Source organism: Gopherus flavomarginatus, chromosome 5, assembly GCF_025201925.1.
Source record: "Gopherus flavomarginatus isolate rGopFla2 chromosome 5, rGopFla2.mat.asm, whole genome shotgun sequence".
Lineage (NCBI taxonomy): Eukaryota > Metazoa > Chordata > Testudines > Testudinidae > Gopherus > Gopherus flavomarginatus.
Window position 1 is genome coordinate 55,594,729 of NC_066621.1, and position 15,321 is coordinate 55,610,049.

Sequence of the window (15,321 nt, forward strand, 5' to 3'; positions counted from 1 at the left end):
TGGACCAATCTACACGGGAGGTCCACTTTCTTGACACCACGGTGCAAATAAGTGATGGTCACATTAACACCACCCTATATCGAAAACCTGCCGACCGCTATGCCTACCTTCATGCTTCCAGCTTCCATCCCAGACACATCACACGATCCATTGTCTACAGCCAAGCACTGAGGTACAACCGCATCTGCTCTAGCCCCTCAGACAGAGACCAACACCTACAAAATCTCCACCAAGCATTCTCAAAACTACAATACCCGCACGAGGAAATAAGGAAACAGATCAACAGAGCCAGATATGTACCCAGAAGCCTCCTACTGCAAGACAAACCCAAGAAAGAAACCAACAGGACTCCACTGGCCATCACATACAGCCCCCAGCTAAAACCCCTCCAACGCATCATCAAGGATCTACAACCCATCCTGGACAATAATCCCACACTTTCACAGGCCTTGGGTGGCAGGCCAGTCCTTGCCCACAGACAACCTGCCAACCTGAAACATATTCTCACCAGTAACTGCACACCGCACCATAATAACTCTAGCTCAGGAACCAATCCATGCAACAAACCTCGATGCCAACTCTGCCCACATATCTACACCAGCGACACCATCACAGGACCTAACCAGATCAGCCACACCATCACTGGTTCATTCACCTGCACATCCACCAATGTAATATACGCCATCATATGCCAGCAATGCCCCTCTGCTATGTACATCGGCCAAACTGGCCAGTCTCTACGGAAAAGAATAAATGGACACAAATCAGACATTAGGAATGGCAATATACAAAAACCTGTAGGAGAGCACTTCAACCTCCCTGGCCACACTATAGCAGACCTTAAGGTGGCCATCCTGCAGCAAAAAAACTTCAGGACCAGACTTCAAAGAGAAACTGCTGAGCTTCAGTTCATCTGCAAATTTGACACCATCAGCTCAGGATTGAACAAAGACTGTGAATGGCTTGCCAACTACAGAACCAGTTTCTCCTCTCTTGGTTTTCACACCTCAACTGCTAGAACAGGGCCTCATCCTCCCTGATTGAACTGACCTCGTTATCTCTTGCTTGCTTGCTAGCATATATATACCTACCCCTGGATATTTCCACCACATGCATCTGAAGAAGTGGGTATTCACCCACGAAAGCTTATGCTCCAAAACGTCTGTTAGTCTTTAAGGTGCCACAGGATTCTTTGCTGCTTTTACAGATCCAGACTAACACGGCTACCCCTCTGATACTATTCTTTGACAGAGTCTTCTAATTTGATGCCTGCTTTGATAGGGCTGTCCTACTATCATTGTTTAAACAGGGGTCCTCCAAGTACCCATCTCCAAGCAAATGTGCTTGTTAGCTACCAAGAGTGAAATCCATGTGGACAATCACTCAAAGAGAATAGGAGTACTTGTGGCACCTTAGAGACTAACAGATTTATTTCAACATAAGCTTTCGTGGACTACAGCTCAGTTCTTTGGATGCATAGAATGGAACACACCGACAGGAGATATTTATACATACAGAGAACATGAAAAGATGGAAGAGAATAGTTACTTACCTTACAGTAACTGTGGTTCTTCAGGATGTAGTGTCCACATGGACTCCACAACCTGCCTATCTTCCATGCAACCACAGAGTTCTTCTACTCTTGGCTTCTGTACTGGTGAAGGAACTGAAGAACAGTTAGGCCAGCTCTGCCCTTTATGCCCTCAGGTGGGTGGGCATGAGGACATCTAAGTCATTAGTGTGGCTCCAATAGACACTTATGGCTAAAAGTAATTCATGTTGAATGCATGGGGCACATGCACACCAAGAGTGGTATCCATGTAGACAATGCATCTTGAAGAAGCATAGTTACTGTAAAGTAAGTAACTGTTCTTTTCTTGTCAGCTGCATCTTTACAGATGTCATCTTGGGGGGATGGGAGAGATACCTTCTTAACTACACAATGTATATAATGCATATTATTTGCTGAAGTCTCCTCAAGCATGGTCTAAAGTCTGGTACAAAAGATCTGGTATATTACATTGCTGGCAAATTGAATATACTTAGCATATCATAAAAGTAACACCATAGAGGAATGGTAAACCCAGTCTTTGTAAAGCTCACAAATAGGGGTTGCTTGAAGTCTGCAACATTTAGTTCCATAGGGTTGGCAGCAGGCTATCCCTGCAGTTTTCTTGAGAATTCAGATTTTTCCAACCTAAATTGAAATCCTCCCACAAAAACCCAGACCCTTGTATCTCTCCCTCCGATCCACCTTCCTCTCTCCTCCTTCTCCCACCCCCTGCACTTTTATAGTTTTATTGTAGAGGCCTGGTGGCCTGTTTCTCTTTTGGCTCTTTTCTTGAAGAGGAGTCACCCTCCTGATCTTTGAGTGAGAGGAGGTATTTTCCTAACTGATCACTGTCTTCCATAGTCCAAAAGAATTTTCTGGTGAGACCGAATGCAGTCCACCCTGTCCTATGTTAATTAGCTTGTCCCCACTGTCAGCTGATAATTCTTGGAGAGAAAATGAACATAGATTTTCTAACAACTATTCTACAATCACATGCAACAGATTATGGTTAGTCTCTCCACCTCAGCTCAGTGTCAGTGCTGGACTGTAGCATAAATAAGTTTTCTCTCCCAGTGCACTATGAGCAGAGGGGAAGGTAAAGTAGAGCATAGAAGATCCTTTAGCACTAACACTGGAACAAAGTGGGAGCGCATTACTCATCCTTCAGATGTCAAATGTTAAGAGTGGGAAGGGAAGATGACTTGCAAACCCACACCCATTTCAGATTCAGTAACGTGCTAATATTCGGCGAAGATGATTACTTCATGTCATTTTGGGATTTGTTGTTTATGTGTACTCAGCACAGTTCCACTCACAGCTTCACATCTTTTCCACTGGTTCAGCTTATCGTAGATCTTTCATCTTTGTTGTTATATATATGGTTTGGGCTCTAGTTTTGTAATGCCATACTTCACATATATAAATGAGGGACAAAATTACCGGCTGATTAAACAACTCCAGTGAAATATAGCACTGGAAAATGACATGTTCTTAAACTTCCTGTTATAGCTCACCTACCATTGTTTTTCTAATTACATTGGCTGTACTGCTGTTGAAGGTATACCATTGTAAAAGAATGTGCAATATCATTCTTCCCTTACTCCATCAAAATGTTAGAGTTGCTCCCTGACACTGCAGCTCCTTGCTTTTTCATTTGTGTTTTCATTAGGTATTTATAATTGTGTGACAAAAAAACTAATTCTTTTTATGCCATATTAATTTCTACCAAGCTGTGAACCATAAAATTGTTTTCACTTTCTATGCAATTTGTAGAAGAAAATAGTTAGTGCTTATTTAATATTTTTTGATTTATAACATCCCTAATATAGATGTATAAAGATGTACACAAAATAATTAGTATAGAGAGGGTAAGTCAGGAACTGCTCTGTATCCTTTTTTGTGTTACAAGAACAAAGGAACATTCAGTGAAATTGAAATGTGGCAAATTCAGAATTGATAAAAGGTGATTTATTTATCTTACCAAACACCACATTGGTATGTGGCACTCGCTGCTACAAGATGTCACTGAGCCAGGAGTTTAGTGGAATTCAGAAAAGGATTAGACATTTATATGGCTCAAAAAGGACATCCATAGTAATGTAAGGGAAAACTGTGCTTCTTCAGAGCATAAACCAACCACTAACTAACAGGTTTAGGAATACATTTCCTGTATGGACATCTTATTCCATAATTGTTGACCACAACATTTCTTGCATCTTCCGCTGAAGCATCTGGTACTGGCCAATGCGAGAGACATGTACTGAATTAATCCCTGGTCTGATCCAGTATGGCAGTTCCCAAATTCCTACGTTTGTTTATTTATAGGATTTCCTATGATGCTTATTGTAATATCTTCAATCCTCACAGGCATTAATGAAGTTACCCCAACTTAGAGACTACCTAAAGCCAAACAGGAAGTCTGGCAGAGCCATGAATATAAGCCAAATCTCCTGAATCCCAGTCAAGTATCTAAAGCATAAGACCATACTTTTCACTTGCGGTAGTCTTCATTATTTTGATTATGGCTCTTGTTACAGAATTCAGCACACGTTGATAGACGCTCCATGCCTACTATGGGATATATGACCCATACTGTAAGTGCACCCAGTTTGCATGGCAAGTCGGTAAGTTGAAATGTTAGAATTCTTTTCCCCTTCCCCGCCACCAAATTATTGTAAGGTTTTCAAGTCCTGCTATTTTCTTAGTCATATTGTTTTCTCTTGTTGTTTGACAACCAGCTAACTCTTCTTAAACTTGAACTACATAAGCTTAAGCGTTGACCATTAAAGTCAATGGGAATTTTGCTGTTGACTCCAGTGGGGGCAGGAGTAGGCCATGTGTAGAACTTCTTTAGTTTTGTTACTATACTACAGTTTTCTAGTAAACCCTGTTCTTTTATTGCATTTATTTGACCAAATGCAGAATTAATTAAATAGTTGCTTAATCAGGTCAAGTAAATGCTGTCTGGGCACTGAGGTGAAGAATGTAATTACAGTGACGCTCCCTGAAGACTGCTAATTTCCTCTTTACAATGTGTCTAAATACCTGCAGCCTGAAGAGCTAACATTGCTTCTCATTCGATTAAGGAGACATCAGGCTAAGTTGGCTAGTATACGAAATTACACAATCGCCCAATTACTACAGCATTTGCCAACTAATTCCATCTATCAGGTCAGCTGCTGATTGGCTCATCTGTGCTGTATGATAATTTGTGACTCTGCAAATGCTCCATTAGTGACGTGCTTGAGTCTGTGCTTCCTTGCCCATTCTTTGGTATTTTCAATCCTTGAATCATTTGTGTTTTTTCTTTGTTGTTGTACATGCTGTGAATTATAAGTATTTTAAGCTACTGGGTGCTGTTGCTTATGGTTTCAAAGCTTTAGATATCACTTTGCTTTGATATTATTTCTGGAAATGCCGCCTCTTAAAATCTTTTCAGAAAAGAGAATTAAGTATACTTTATTCATTCTGACTGAAGCAAGACAATATCTTTGCACTGCTTTCATAATGGGTGTGGCTCACTTCACCACATGCTGCATTAACTCCAAAGTGAGATATATCAACCAGCTAGAACACTCATAGTACTTGTAATTGCATAATTTCTGCAGGTAAAGTTTAGTTAATAAAAGTCGAATTGTTCTTTTGCATAAATAACACTAGCCATCATAGGTCCATAACAGCCCAGTTGATAGCATTTATGTAAGAAGTTTTAAAATTGAAGATGGGGCAGAAATACAGTTGTTAATCTCTTTATTAAGGTACTAGATTTGTAACATTTTCCAAAGGGGAGCCATCTAGTAATCTGGGCACATTTATGACCATGTCTTTTAAAGCTGTCAGCAATTTTTATTTTGACCAAATTTAGGGAACTTTTCACTATTTTTTCTTTAAAACACTTATTTCTCATTTCCTTCACCTGCCAAACAGCTGCAGTGAACTAATTCATACACTGTAGAGTGTTCAGGCAATCAAGTAAGCTAATTGATCAAACATAACTTTCTCTATTACAAAGTACACCTCTATCTCGATATAACGCTGTCCTTGGGAGCCAAAAAATCTTACTGCGTTATAGGTGAAACCACGTTATATCAGACTTGCTTTGATCCACCGCAGTGCGCAGCCCCACCTGCCCAGAGCACTGCTTTACCGTGTTATATCTGAATTTGTGTTATATCGGGTTGCATTATATCGGGGTAGAGGTGTATATTGAACATACCAGAGCAATCTTAAATTAATCCTTGCAAAGAAATATATGTGTGGTATATGGATTCGCTAGCACAGAGTTTTTTCAGATAAGTATTTTCATTATAGCAAAACATGAAGTCTCAAAACTTGAAACCAGAGTAGTTGTCTTTTCCTCTGTTATGCCAATAAGTCCAGAATTCAAAATAATGAAAATAATTCTAAACAATGTTCTGGATATTTTGCCCAGTTAACAAAGATTGTTTGCAACAGTTATGTCTTGCTTTGTTGTTTGTTGAAAATACTTCTGGTGAAAGAAGAGAAATCATTTTCTCTTGTGACTCTGGTGTGCACATTTTTGGGGGTAACTTAAATAAAGGTAATATTATCTTTGTATAATTATAAGACCATACAGACAGCAGCTACTAACTAGACAGTGTTTCAAAAAGAAAAAAAAGTATTAATTTGAACATGATCAGATGAAAAGCCAGAATGGTTCTCTAACTATATGATAATTTTTATTTAATATTATCCATGAAGCAGCTGTTCCATCTCTCTCAAAGTGAGGGATGCATACAGTATTTTAAAATGTTTATGAAGTTTGACCAGAAGTGTTTTGATGACTTGTTATTTAATGAAATATTTTACATTTCAAATCTAAGACCAATCCTAAATAAGGCAAATTTTTCTGTCAAAAAGAATGTAATACAGAATGCTAAGCCATGGCTTAACACCTTTTTCAATAAAGTATCCTGCTCTGAGTATACTAGCCATAAAAATGTTGTTCATGCCTTCGAAAATATTTTAAGCCACAAGTATGTTTTTGTCACCTTGTATGTTATGGAAGGGGGGAAAAATCTGTTCTCCATGATACTTTGCCTATTTCATATTCAGCCATAAACAGCAATGTGACAGTGAGGCCAGTGTGTTTATTTTGTGCCACTTGTGTACCCGCTTTGTCACTTTACTTTTTATTTCTTACTTACATATAGCTTAATACAAGTTTTCCAGTATTTGCAAATTACTTTTAAAGTAGTGGAATACCGTACATTGCATTGTTGTTCATTCTTTTTATATATTTAACTGAAGGCTGATGACACCTACATCCAGCTGAAGAAAGACTTGGAATATCTGGATCTAAAGGTAGGACATATTTATAGGAATCATATTTCCGGTATTGATCATCCCATCAGTCCTCTGTATATCTTCTCCCTACTTGCATTACTCAGAATCTTGTGTATCCAGATTTTAGAATGCTGAATTTTCTTTTGGTGTAACTGGAAAAATCTCTAAAATTGAGAGAGTCTTACTTCACTGACTATAGGCTGAAAATGTAAACTAAGTAAATTTGTTGCAAGTTTATTTTGTTTTAGTTTAATTTGAAAGCAGTGCAAGAATAATTTATTTTATCTTTTGTAAATTTAAAGAAACTAGAGTAAGATCTGATTCAGAATATTAATATCTGTTACAGCATTATGGTAATGCTGTTATGTTTAAGACTGAGTATTCTAAGTTAACAGAATACAGAATTTCAGTGTTTATTCATTCCTATTTTTCCTTTATTTCTATTAGAAGCGGTCTCCTTTTATGATAACAGTAAGAATATTATTATTTCTAAACATATTTATAATGTAGTAGTGTTGTAATAAATTAGTTGAATATATTGCAATCTTCCTCTCACCTCCATGTTATTATATGGGGGTTTTCCTTGCCATACTTGCATTTCTGAAGATCCTAAATAATTCCAAAGATTAGATGGAACTCCTTTCAGAATGAATTAACCTTTTCCCTAAATTATTCTCCATGGTTCACTTAAGAGTAATGCAATATTTTCCTAACCACTTTATGCCATTATTGAGCTATTGAATAGCCAGAAACTTCCTAGAATTAGCCCACTGGACAATAGGGTAGGTTCTAAAAATAAGCCCATATTCCTATAGCTTGCATTCACAACCTTGACAATGTCACTGAGTTTTTCAGTGCTGTTAAATTAGTCTAAATTTGGTGCATTTTGTTTCACTTTTATAGTATATATTTTTGATACACTCACTCCTTTTTATTTAAACAAATTTTCCAAGTTCAGTCTATCAAAATATTACTTTGTGATTATTCTTTAGCAATAGGATCAAATTTATGTGAAATTGTTTAAAGTTCAAGTTTTTCACAGCCAGTGAAATTCTGTGTTAACATCTGTATCAAGCAATAGTGGCATCTAGTGGTGAGTTCAGTTAATTGACATTTCTTCCCAAAGAGAGATCGCAAATTCTTATTTATATCAGGTCGCCAGTATCATGTTGCATGAATCCAAGATGTTAAACAATGTTATTATCCTGAAGCTCAAACTCTGCATCTCAGTTAAAATAGCTATAATCCATGGTAAGCAGATTGAAAACAAAACTAGATTAATAAACGTTAGGTTTTGAAAAATCCATTAAAAGAAAACTAATAATTTTGCTCAGCACAACAGCCTGCTGGCTCTCATAGTGTGAAACTCTTCTCCTCATGCATAAATCATCATTGAAGGGACTGAGCAAGATTTCCCTGCAATTTCATCTCCCAGCTGGAAACCACCTTAGTGCTGGGCACAGGAACTGAGAGTAGAAAGACTCTCTTGTTCTCTCAGCGCCCACAGTTGGTGTTCAAGCAGTGTGGAAGAAGAGAGGGAATCACAGAATTGATTGGAAGAGACCTCAAGAGGTCATCTAGTCCAGTCCCCTGTACTCATGGCAGGACTAAGTATTATCTAGACCATCCCTGACAGGTGTTTGTCTAACTTGCTCTTAAAAATCTCTAATGAATGAGATTTCACAATCTCCCTAGGCAATTTATTCCAGTGCTTAACCACCCTGACAGGAAGTTTTTCCTAGTGTCAAATCTAAACCACTCTTGCTGCTATTTAAGCCCATTGCTTCTTGTCCTATCCTCAGAGGTTAACGAGAACAATTTTTCTCCCTCCTTCTTGTAGCCACCTTTTATGTACTTGAAAACTGTTGTCATGTCCCCTCTCAGTCTTCTCTTCTCCAGACTAAACAAACCCAATGTTTTCAGTCTTCCCTCATAGGTCATGTTTTCTAGACCTTTAATTATTTTTGTTGCTCTTCTCTGGATTTTCTCTCATTTGTCCACATATTTTCTGAAATGTGGTGTCCAGAACTGGACACAGTACTCCAGTTGAGGCCTAATCAACATGGAGTAGAGCAAAAGAATTACTTTCCGTGTCTTGCTAACAACATCCCTGTTAATACATCCCAGAATGATGTTTGCTTTTTTTGCAACAATGTTACTCTGTTGACTCATATTTATCTTGTGATCCACTATGACCCCCAGATCCCCTTCTGCAGTATTCCTTCGTAGGCAGCCATTTCCCATTTTGTATGTGTGCAACTGATTGTTCCTTCCTAAATGGAGTACTTTGCATTTGTCTATTGAATTTCATTCTGTTTACTTCAGACTGTTTCTCCAGTTTGTCCAGATCATTTTGAATTTTAATCCTGGCCTCCAAAGCACTTGCAACCTTCCCCTCATCTTAGTACCATACATAAACTTAATAAGTGTACTCTCTTGCCATTATCTAAATCACTGATGAAGATATTGTACAGAACCAGATCCAGAACTAATCCCTGCAGGACCCCATTTGATATATCCTTCCAGCTTGACTATGAACCGCTGATAACTAATCTCTGAGAACAGTTTTCCAACCAGTTATACAGCCACCTTATAGTAGCTCCATCTAGGTTGTATTTCCCTAGTGTCATGTGAGACAGTATCAAAAACCTTAATAAAGTAAAGATATACCACATCTACCGCTCCCCCTCTCCACAAGGAAGTAGTCATACAGGATTGCAGATATGGAGGGATGAGGTTGCAGGAGCTGGAGGGTAGGGGGAAGCAGACAGGGACAGGAGCTAGGTGGAGAGGGGTTCATGAGCTGAGGGGTAGATAGAAGCAGAAGGGGAGGGAGACAGGAGTTGGGGATGTGAGTAAATTGGAGCAGGGGGCAGGATTCAGATGATGAGAGAGGGGATAGTTGCAGGGGAGAAGAAGGCCAGGGTGGGAGCTGAATAGGTATAAAGTGTGGCAGGAGTCAGGGTGGAGGGGAGAGAGAAGAGGTAGGATATGCAGGGGGCATAGGCAGAAAGGTCTATACGGTATAACCATTAGTTATCACTCACCTCCTGAACCTGAATTTGAACCCTGGGGTCCTGAGTCTCTACATTTCTTTGCTGTTAGCAAATACATATGAAACCCAGTGGCAAAGCATGTTTCTTATCCCTCCTCTAGAGATTGGTCCACATAGAGGATTACAGCCTAGTATTGCTACCAGTTACTCTGCTATCTCAAGTGGTAGAAATCTGTGCTGTGAATCTAAGGATCTAGAACCTGCTGGTGACCCAAATTGGGGAAAGATGTCAATATGGTTATAAATGATTGAATTTCTGCATTTGTAAATCTGTTTGTTTTTTAATTAGAAAATTACTCTAATAAAACAGCCTATTAAAGATTGCAAAGTCAAGCACTCAAAAATTAAGAAATACCAGATTAATGTTGCCTGTGCCACCTTTATTTGCCTTTCTTGTGTGTGCATATTATGATTAAAGCTACAGTTTTGTCACAGCAGTCACAGAAACAATGAATTTGAATACAATCTGTGAAATGCTGATAGGCTTTGCGACCTAGCGCATGGGATCATGACACCACGCAGGTTTAGCATGTCCACCCCTCCAAATCTGAGTGGTGGTGTGACCCCATGTGCTAGCTCACAATGCCAATCGACTTCGGCCATCTGTCTCTATCTGTGGAGGTGTTGTGACCATGTGGGCCAGGTCGCAATGCCAACAGCGGGGGACCTGGGCCTAGCCCCACGGGACAGGAGCCATGAGCATAAGAGGTGAACTTGTTCTCCCACAACCACCCACTGGCTCCCCACTGTCCTGCTTTCCAGACATAATTGTTTTCTCGCGTCTGTGCCATGAAATGTATTAAAAATGTGTGTGACAAAATTGTAGCCCTAATTATGACTTGGTTTTTACTTACATGATCGCATACAGTTTTTTTTCCATAGGATCCATGCCTCATTCAGTGCACAGTAAGGAAGGCGCTCACTGAATGAGCAACTATTTGATATTTTGTTTTATCCTCATTGTTTAATGTGTGGCCCGGTGCTTAGGCCTGATGTACACTAGAAGATTAGCTTGATTTAACTGCATCAGTCAAGGGTGTGAAAAATCCACACCCCTGAGCAGCGTAGTTAAAATAAAGCAAGTCACGACATAGCGCTGGATCAACAGAAAAATTCTTCCATTGACCTAGTTACCACCTCTCAGAGAGGTGAATTATCTGTGCTGACAGGAGAATCCCCCCCGTTGATGTAGGTAATGTCTACACTGAAACACAGAGCACAGCCCAGTGGCGGAGTTATGCTGCTGTAGCATTGAAAGTGCAGACAAGCCCTTATTTACTGAAAACTAGTCAAGTCCTTACACAGTAAGGAAAGACATTTCATGTGTAAGCTTATAATAAAGTATGCTACAGGCAGTGGAGAATTGAGAAATTCTAAAAGGAAGTACAGCTCTCCCCTGATGTAACGCGACCCGATATAACACGAATTCAGATATAACACGGTAAAGCAGAGCTCTAGGGGAGCAGGGCTACGCATTCTGGTGGATCAAAGCAAGTTTGATATAACGCAGTTTCACCTATAATGTGGTAAGATTTTTTTGGCTCCTGAGGACAGCGTTATATCAAGGTAGAGGTGTAGTTTGTTTTCTGCTTAATAATTAAGAGATCAGGTGTAAACAATCTGTCTGTAGAGTGGGTGGGTAAATCTGATCTCATAATACCATAGTAACTTGTTGATTTTTTTTTTAATTCAAACATACATTCCAGATTAGGAAATGCAGAATGTGAATGAGGAAGGCCTAATAAAGTGTAGAAGAGTGTATTCCATTAAGCATTTGCACTAGAGCAATTCAAGAAAATCTGGGATCCTGTATAAAGCCATTCAGTGATTCATTATAGAAATGTTGGGCTGGAAGGGACCTTGACAAGTCATCAAGTCCAGCTCCCTGTATTGTGGCAGAATCAAGTAAACCTAGACCTTCCCTGACAGGTATTTATCCAACTTGTTTTTACAAATCGAATGAGGGGGATTCCGCAATATACCTTGGAAGCTTATTCCAGAGCTTTAACTACCATTATAGTTAGAAAGTTTTTCCTAATATCTAACCTAATCTCCCTTGCTGCTGATTAAGCCCATTACTTTTGTCCTATCTTCAGTGGAGATGGAGAACAGTTGATCACCATCCTCTTTATAAACAGGCCTTAATATATTTGAAGACTGTTATCAGCCCCCCCGCCCCTCCCCCCCGAAACTTCTTTTCCCAAGACTAAACATGCCCAGTTTTGTAACCTTTCCTCATAGATCAGTTTTTTAAACCTTTTATCATTTTGTTGCTTTTGGACTCTACAATTTGTCCAGATATTTCTTAAAGTGTGGTGCCCACATTTGGATATAGTATTCCATCTGAGGCCTCAGCAGTGCCAGTAGAGCGAGACAGTTACCTCTCTTGTCTTAGTTACAATATTCCTGTTAATGCACCCTAGAATGGTGGTAGCCTTTTTTTCAGCTGCATACATTGTTGACTCAAAGTCAATTTGTGATCCACTGTAACTCCTAGATCCTTTTCAGCAATACTGCTACCTAGCCAGTTATTCCTCATTTTGTAGTTGTGCATTTGATTTTTCCTTCTTAAGAATAGTACTTGACAATTGTCCTTGTTGAATTTCATCTTGTTGAATTCAGGCCAATTCTCCTATGTGTCATAATTGTTTTGAATTCTAATCCTGTCCTCCAAAGTGCTTGCAACCCCTCTGAACTTGGTGTTAGCTCCAGATTTTATAAGCATACTCTCCACTCCATTATCCAAGTCATTAATGAAAATATTGAATAGTCTCAGGCCCTGGAATGACTCCTGAAGGACCTCCTAGATATGCCTTCTCTGTTTGACAGGGACCACTGATAACTACTGGTCTTTCAACCAGTTGTGCATCCATCTTATAGCTGTGCACTGACCTAGACCACATTTCCCTAGGTTGCTTATGCAAATGTGTGGGACCTGTCAAAAGCCTTACTAAAATCAAGCTATAACTTTGTAACCTTCTCGGTAGCATCTGCTCCAAACTTATGTCATAGCAACTGGAGTTCAGTTCCTCTGAAGTGAAGAGGAGAGAGAAATAAGGTGAAATGTGTGTGTTCGTAGAGAAAATTAAGGAATAGTGGATAGCAGTTTTTGTTAGAGGAGGAGTGCAGGATCTGTAGTGTGCCATAACCAGAACATTGTTAAAAAATAGATAGCCTGATTCTGAAGGTGCTTATGTTATCACTTCTAAGCAGTCTGCACAAAGCAGATTGTACTATACTGCTAATTTTCTGACACTGGATTATGACGAGAAAATATCACACTATACTTGGTGAGGCCCTTGGAAACTGCAGGTTTGGCAACACTGTAAGGCCCTGAGTTACACTGTGTTTGCAAAAGTAAAATAAAAAAAAATAGTTTCATGGTTGAACTAGCAGCCTTGCCAAATCATAACTAGTGTTATATCAGAGGAGAAGCAGACAGTTATAATTTCCAGGTTGGTTTTTTAAATTTTGGTGATCAGTGTGGAAAAAGAAAGTCCTCTACACATGTCAATATTCTTCATCTCTAAGTCAAGGGGTAACAATCAGGAATGAGGCAGCTACAGTACCTGCTGGTTGCCTTCCCCTGGAGAATAGTTGCAGAAAGAGAGAGGAGATCAACTTTACACAGATATTTTATCTAACTTCTGGAATCTCTATTTCTGTTTTTCATGGATTCTGAGTTGTAATATCTTTTTTTTTTCCCCAGTAACAAACTATTGCTAAACTTTTGTTTGAAACAGATAAAAAATAATGGACCTCTGATCAACATGGTTTACAAAGTGCTAAAGAACTCAGCACAAGGGTTACTGTCCGGTATAAATGTAAGACTGCTTATATCTGAAATGTGACCATCCCATTGCTTTTTTTCAAATGGCAATCAATGTATATACCCTAGCTTCCACAGGTGTATCATGATAAATAGAAGAGCTTCCTGCAAGATGTTTTTTTAGGCTGTATGCAAAATTATGGCTGACCTCTCTGTGCTTGGTTTCGTTTTACCATATGTTGAAAATGAATGGCTATGTTAAGTAGTGACTCCTTTATGTAATTCCTAAAGTGTGAAAGCATGCTAAATCTTATTTTATGTTCTCATTTTCACTGCTTTGAAATTAAGGTAACTTTTGCATTTGTGATTATATAATCCATTTCAAAATATAGCAAATTATTCATAGTATTTTCATTGCAGACTAAGAGAAAAATTCATCTATCCACTAGCTTGTAGATTATTAAAACAGCAAATTTTGTACTTGGACACACTTCTGTTTATGCTTAAATATACCAAATATTTTCCTGCACTTGAAAATGTGACCGAATATTTACTATCAGTAATGCTAAATGACATGCATTAATAAATTTAAAAGGAAAATCATTCCTATTAAAATATTGTACTATTTGGCAATTTATGTTGAAAATACAAAAATAATTAAGACTGGTTTCTTCTAAGGGAGAGTAAACCCTCTGTATTTGATGATCGGAAAATAACAAACGTTTGGCTTTTATTTAATGAAATACACATGATAAATATATGCGTTCTCTATGATAGGCATGAATAATATAAAAATGGTAAATGTACTTATATCTTAAGACTAGAATGATATTTGAAAATCCTACTTGGTGACCAGCTGACTTCATCCAAAATAAAATGTTGAGGGATAGTTGAGTCTCTGTACCACTTTAAATTGTGGGTGGTCCCTAAGGATTATCTTCTTTCCTTCTAGAAGTTGGATTTGGAGCCAGAGATTACTGAAATGAAAGAAGGTGAAACTAGAAAGAAGTATATCCCAAATGTAGTGTATTTAAATATCATTTTTGCTCCTGCCTCAGACTAATATCCCTCTTTGCATTCCCATAACATTCCTCGTGGAGTGAGCATGAAGAGTGAGCCCTTTGTAGATACGCAGGAACTACTGAAACATGTTTTTAGTCAGTTGGGCCTCTATCCTGCGAACGCTTATGCACGTGTTTAACTGTAAGAACATGAATAGTCCTATTGACTCCAGTGAAGACTACTCATACATAAAAGTTTTGTAGGATAGGGGCCTTACTTTTAAACTAAGGACAAATGGGATCAATGTTTCCTTTGATTATAAATCTGACACAATTGCACTAGTCATTTGTCACTGGTGCTGCTCTACCCCAGTCTTCTGACCTATAGAAACCACACAGTGTCCTCCAGGTGTGCTCTCAGTGAAACTTCATTTCAAGGCCCTTTCACCAATATCACTACAGTCCCCCATGCTCCCACCTATTTACAGTGTTTGCCACGCTTTAGGCACTCTCAGGAGGACTTGATGGGAACAGAGGTCTCCCTAGTCTGAGCTCTCTGTGTATTTAACCCCGGCTAGTTCCTCTCTACCCTCTCTCTCTCTCTCCTCTTTTCTTGCACTTCCTTCCTGTGCCTTCT

The 15,321-nt window shown here is 38.9% G+C and overlaps 1 protein-coding gene across 5 annotated transcripts in view; it reads left to right on the top strand.

The window, feature by feature from the left end:
• The window catches only part of PLEKHA7 (pleckstrin homology domain containing A7), a 295,587-nt gene that overhangs the window by 237,084 nt on the left and 43,182 nt on the right, over positions 1–15,321 (top strand). For 3 of the 5 annotated variants that reach the window (XM_050957094.1, XM_050957095.1, XM_050957096.1), the window contains 2 exons: positions 4,090–4,176; positions 6,824–6,877. In XM_050957094.1, coding sequence (XP_050813051.1) covers positions 4,090–4,176; positions 6,824–6,877 — 141 coding nt within the window. Of the gene's footprint in view, positions 1–4,089; positions 4,177–4,603; positions 4,724–6,823; positions 6,878–7,306; positions 7,331–13,657; positions 13,739–15,321 lie in introns of all 5 variants that reach the window. The other 2 variants (XM_050957092.1, XM_050957093.1) reach the window with 2 other exon arrangements.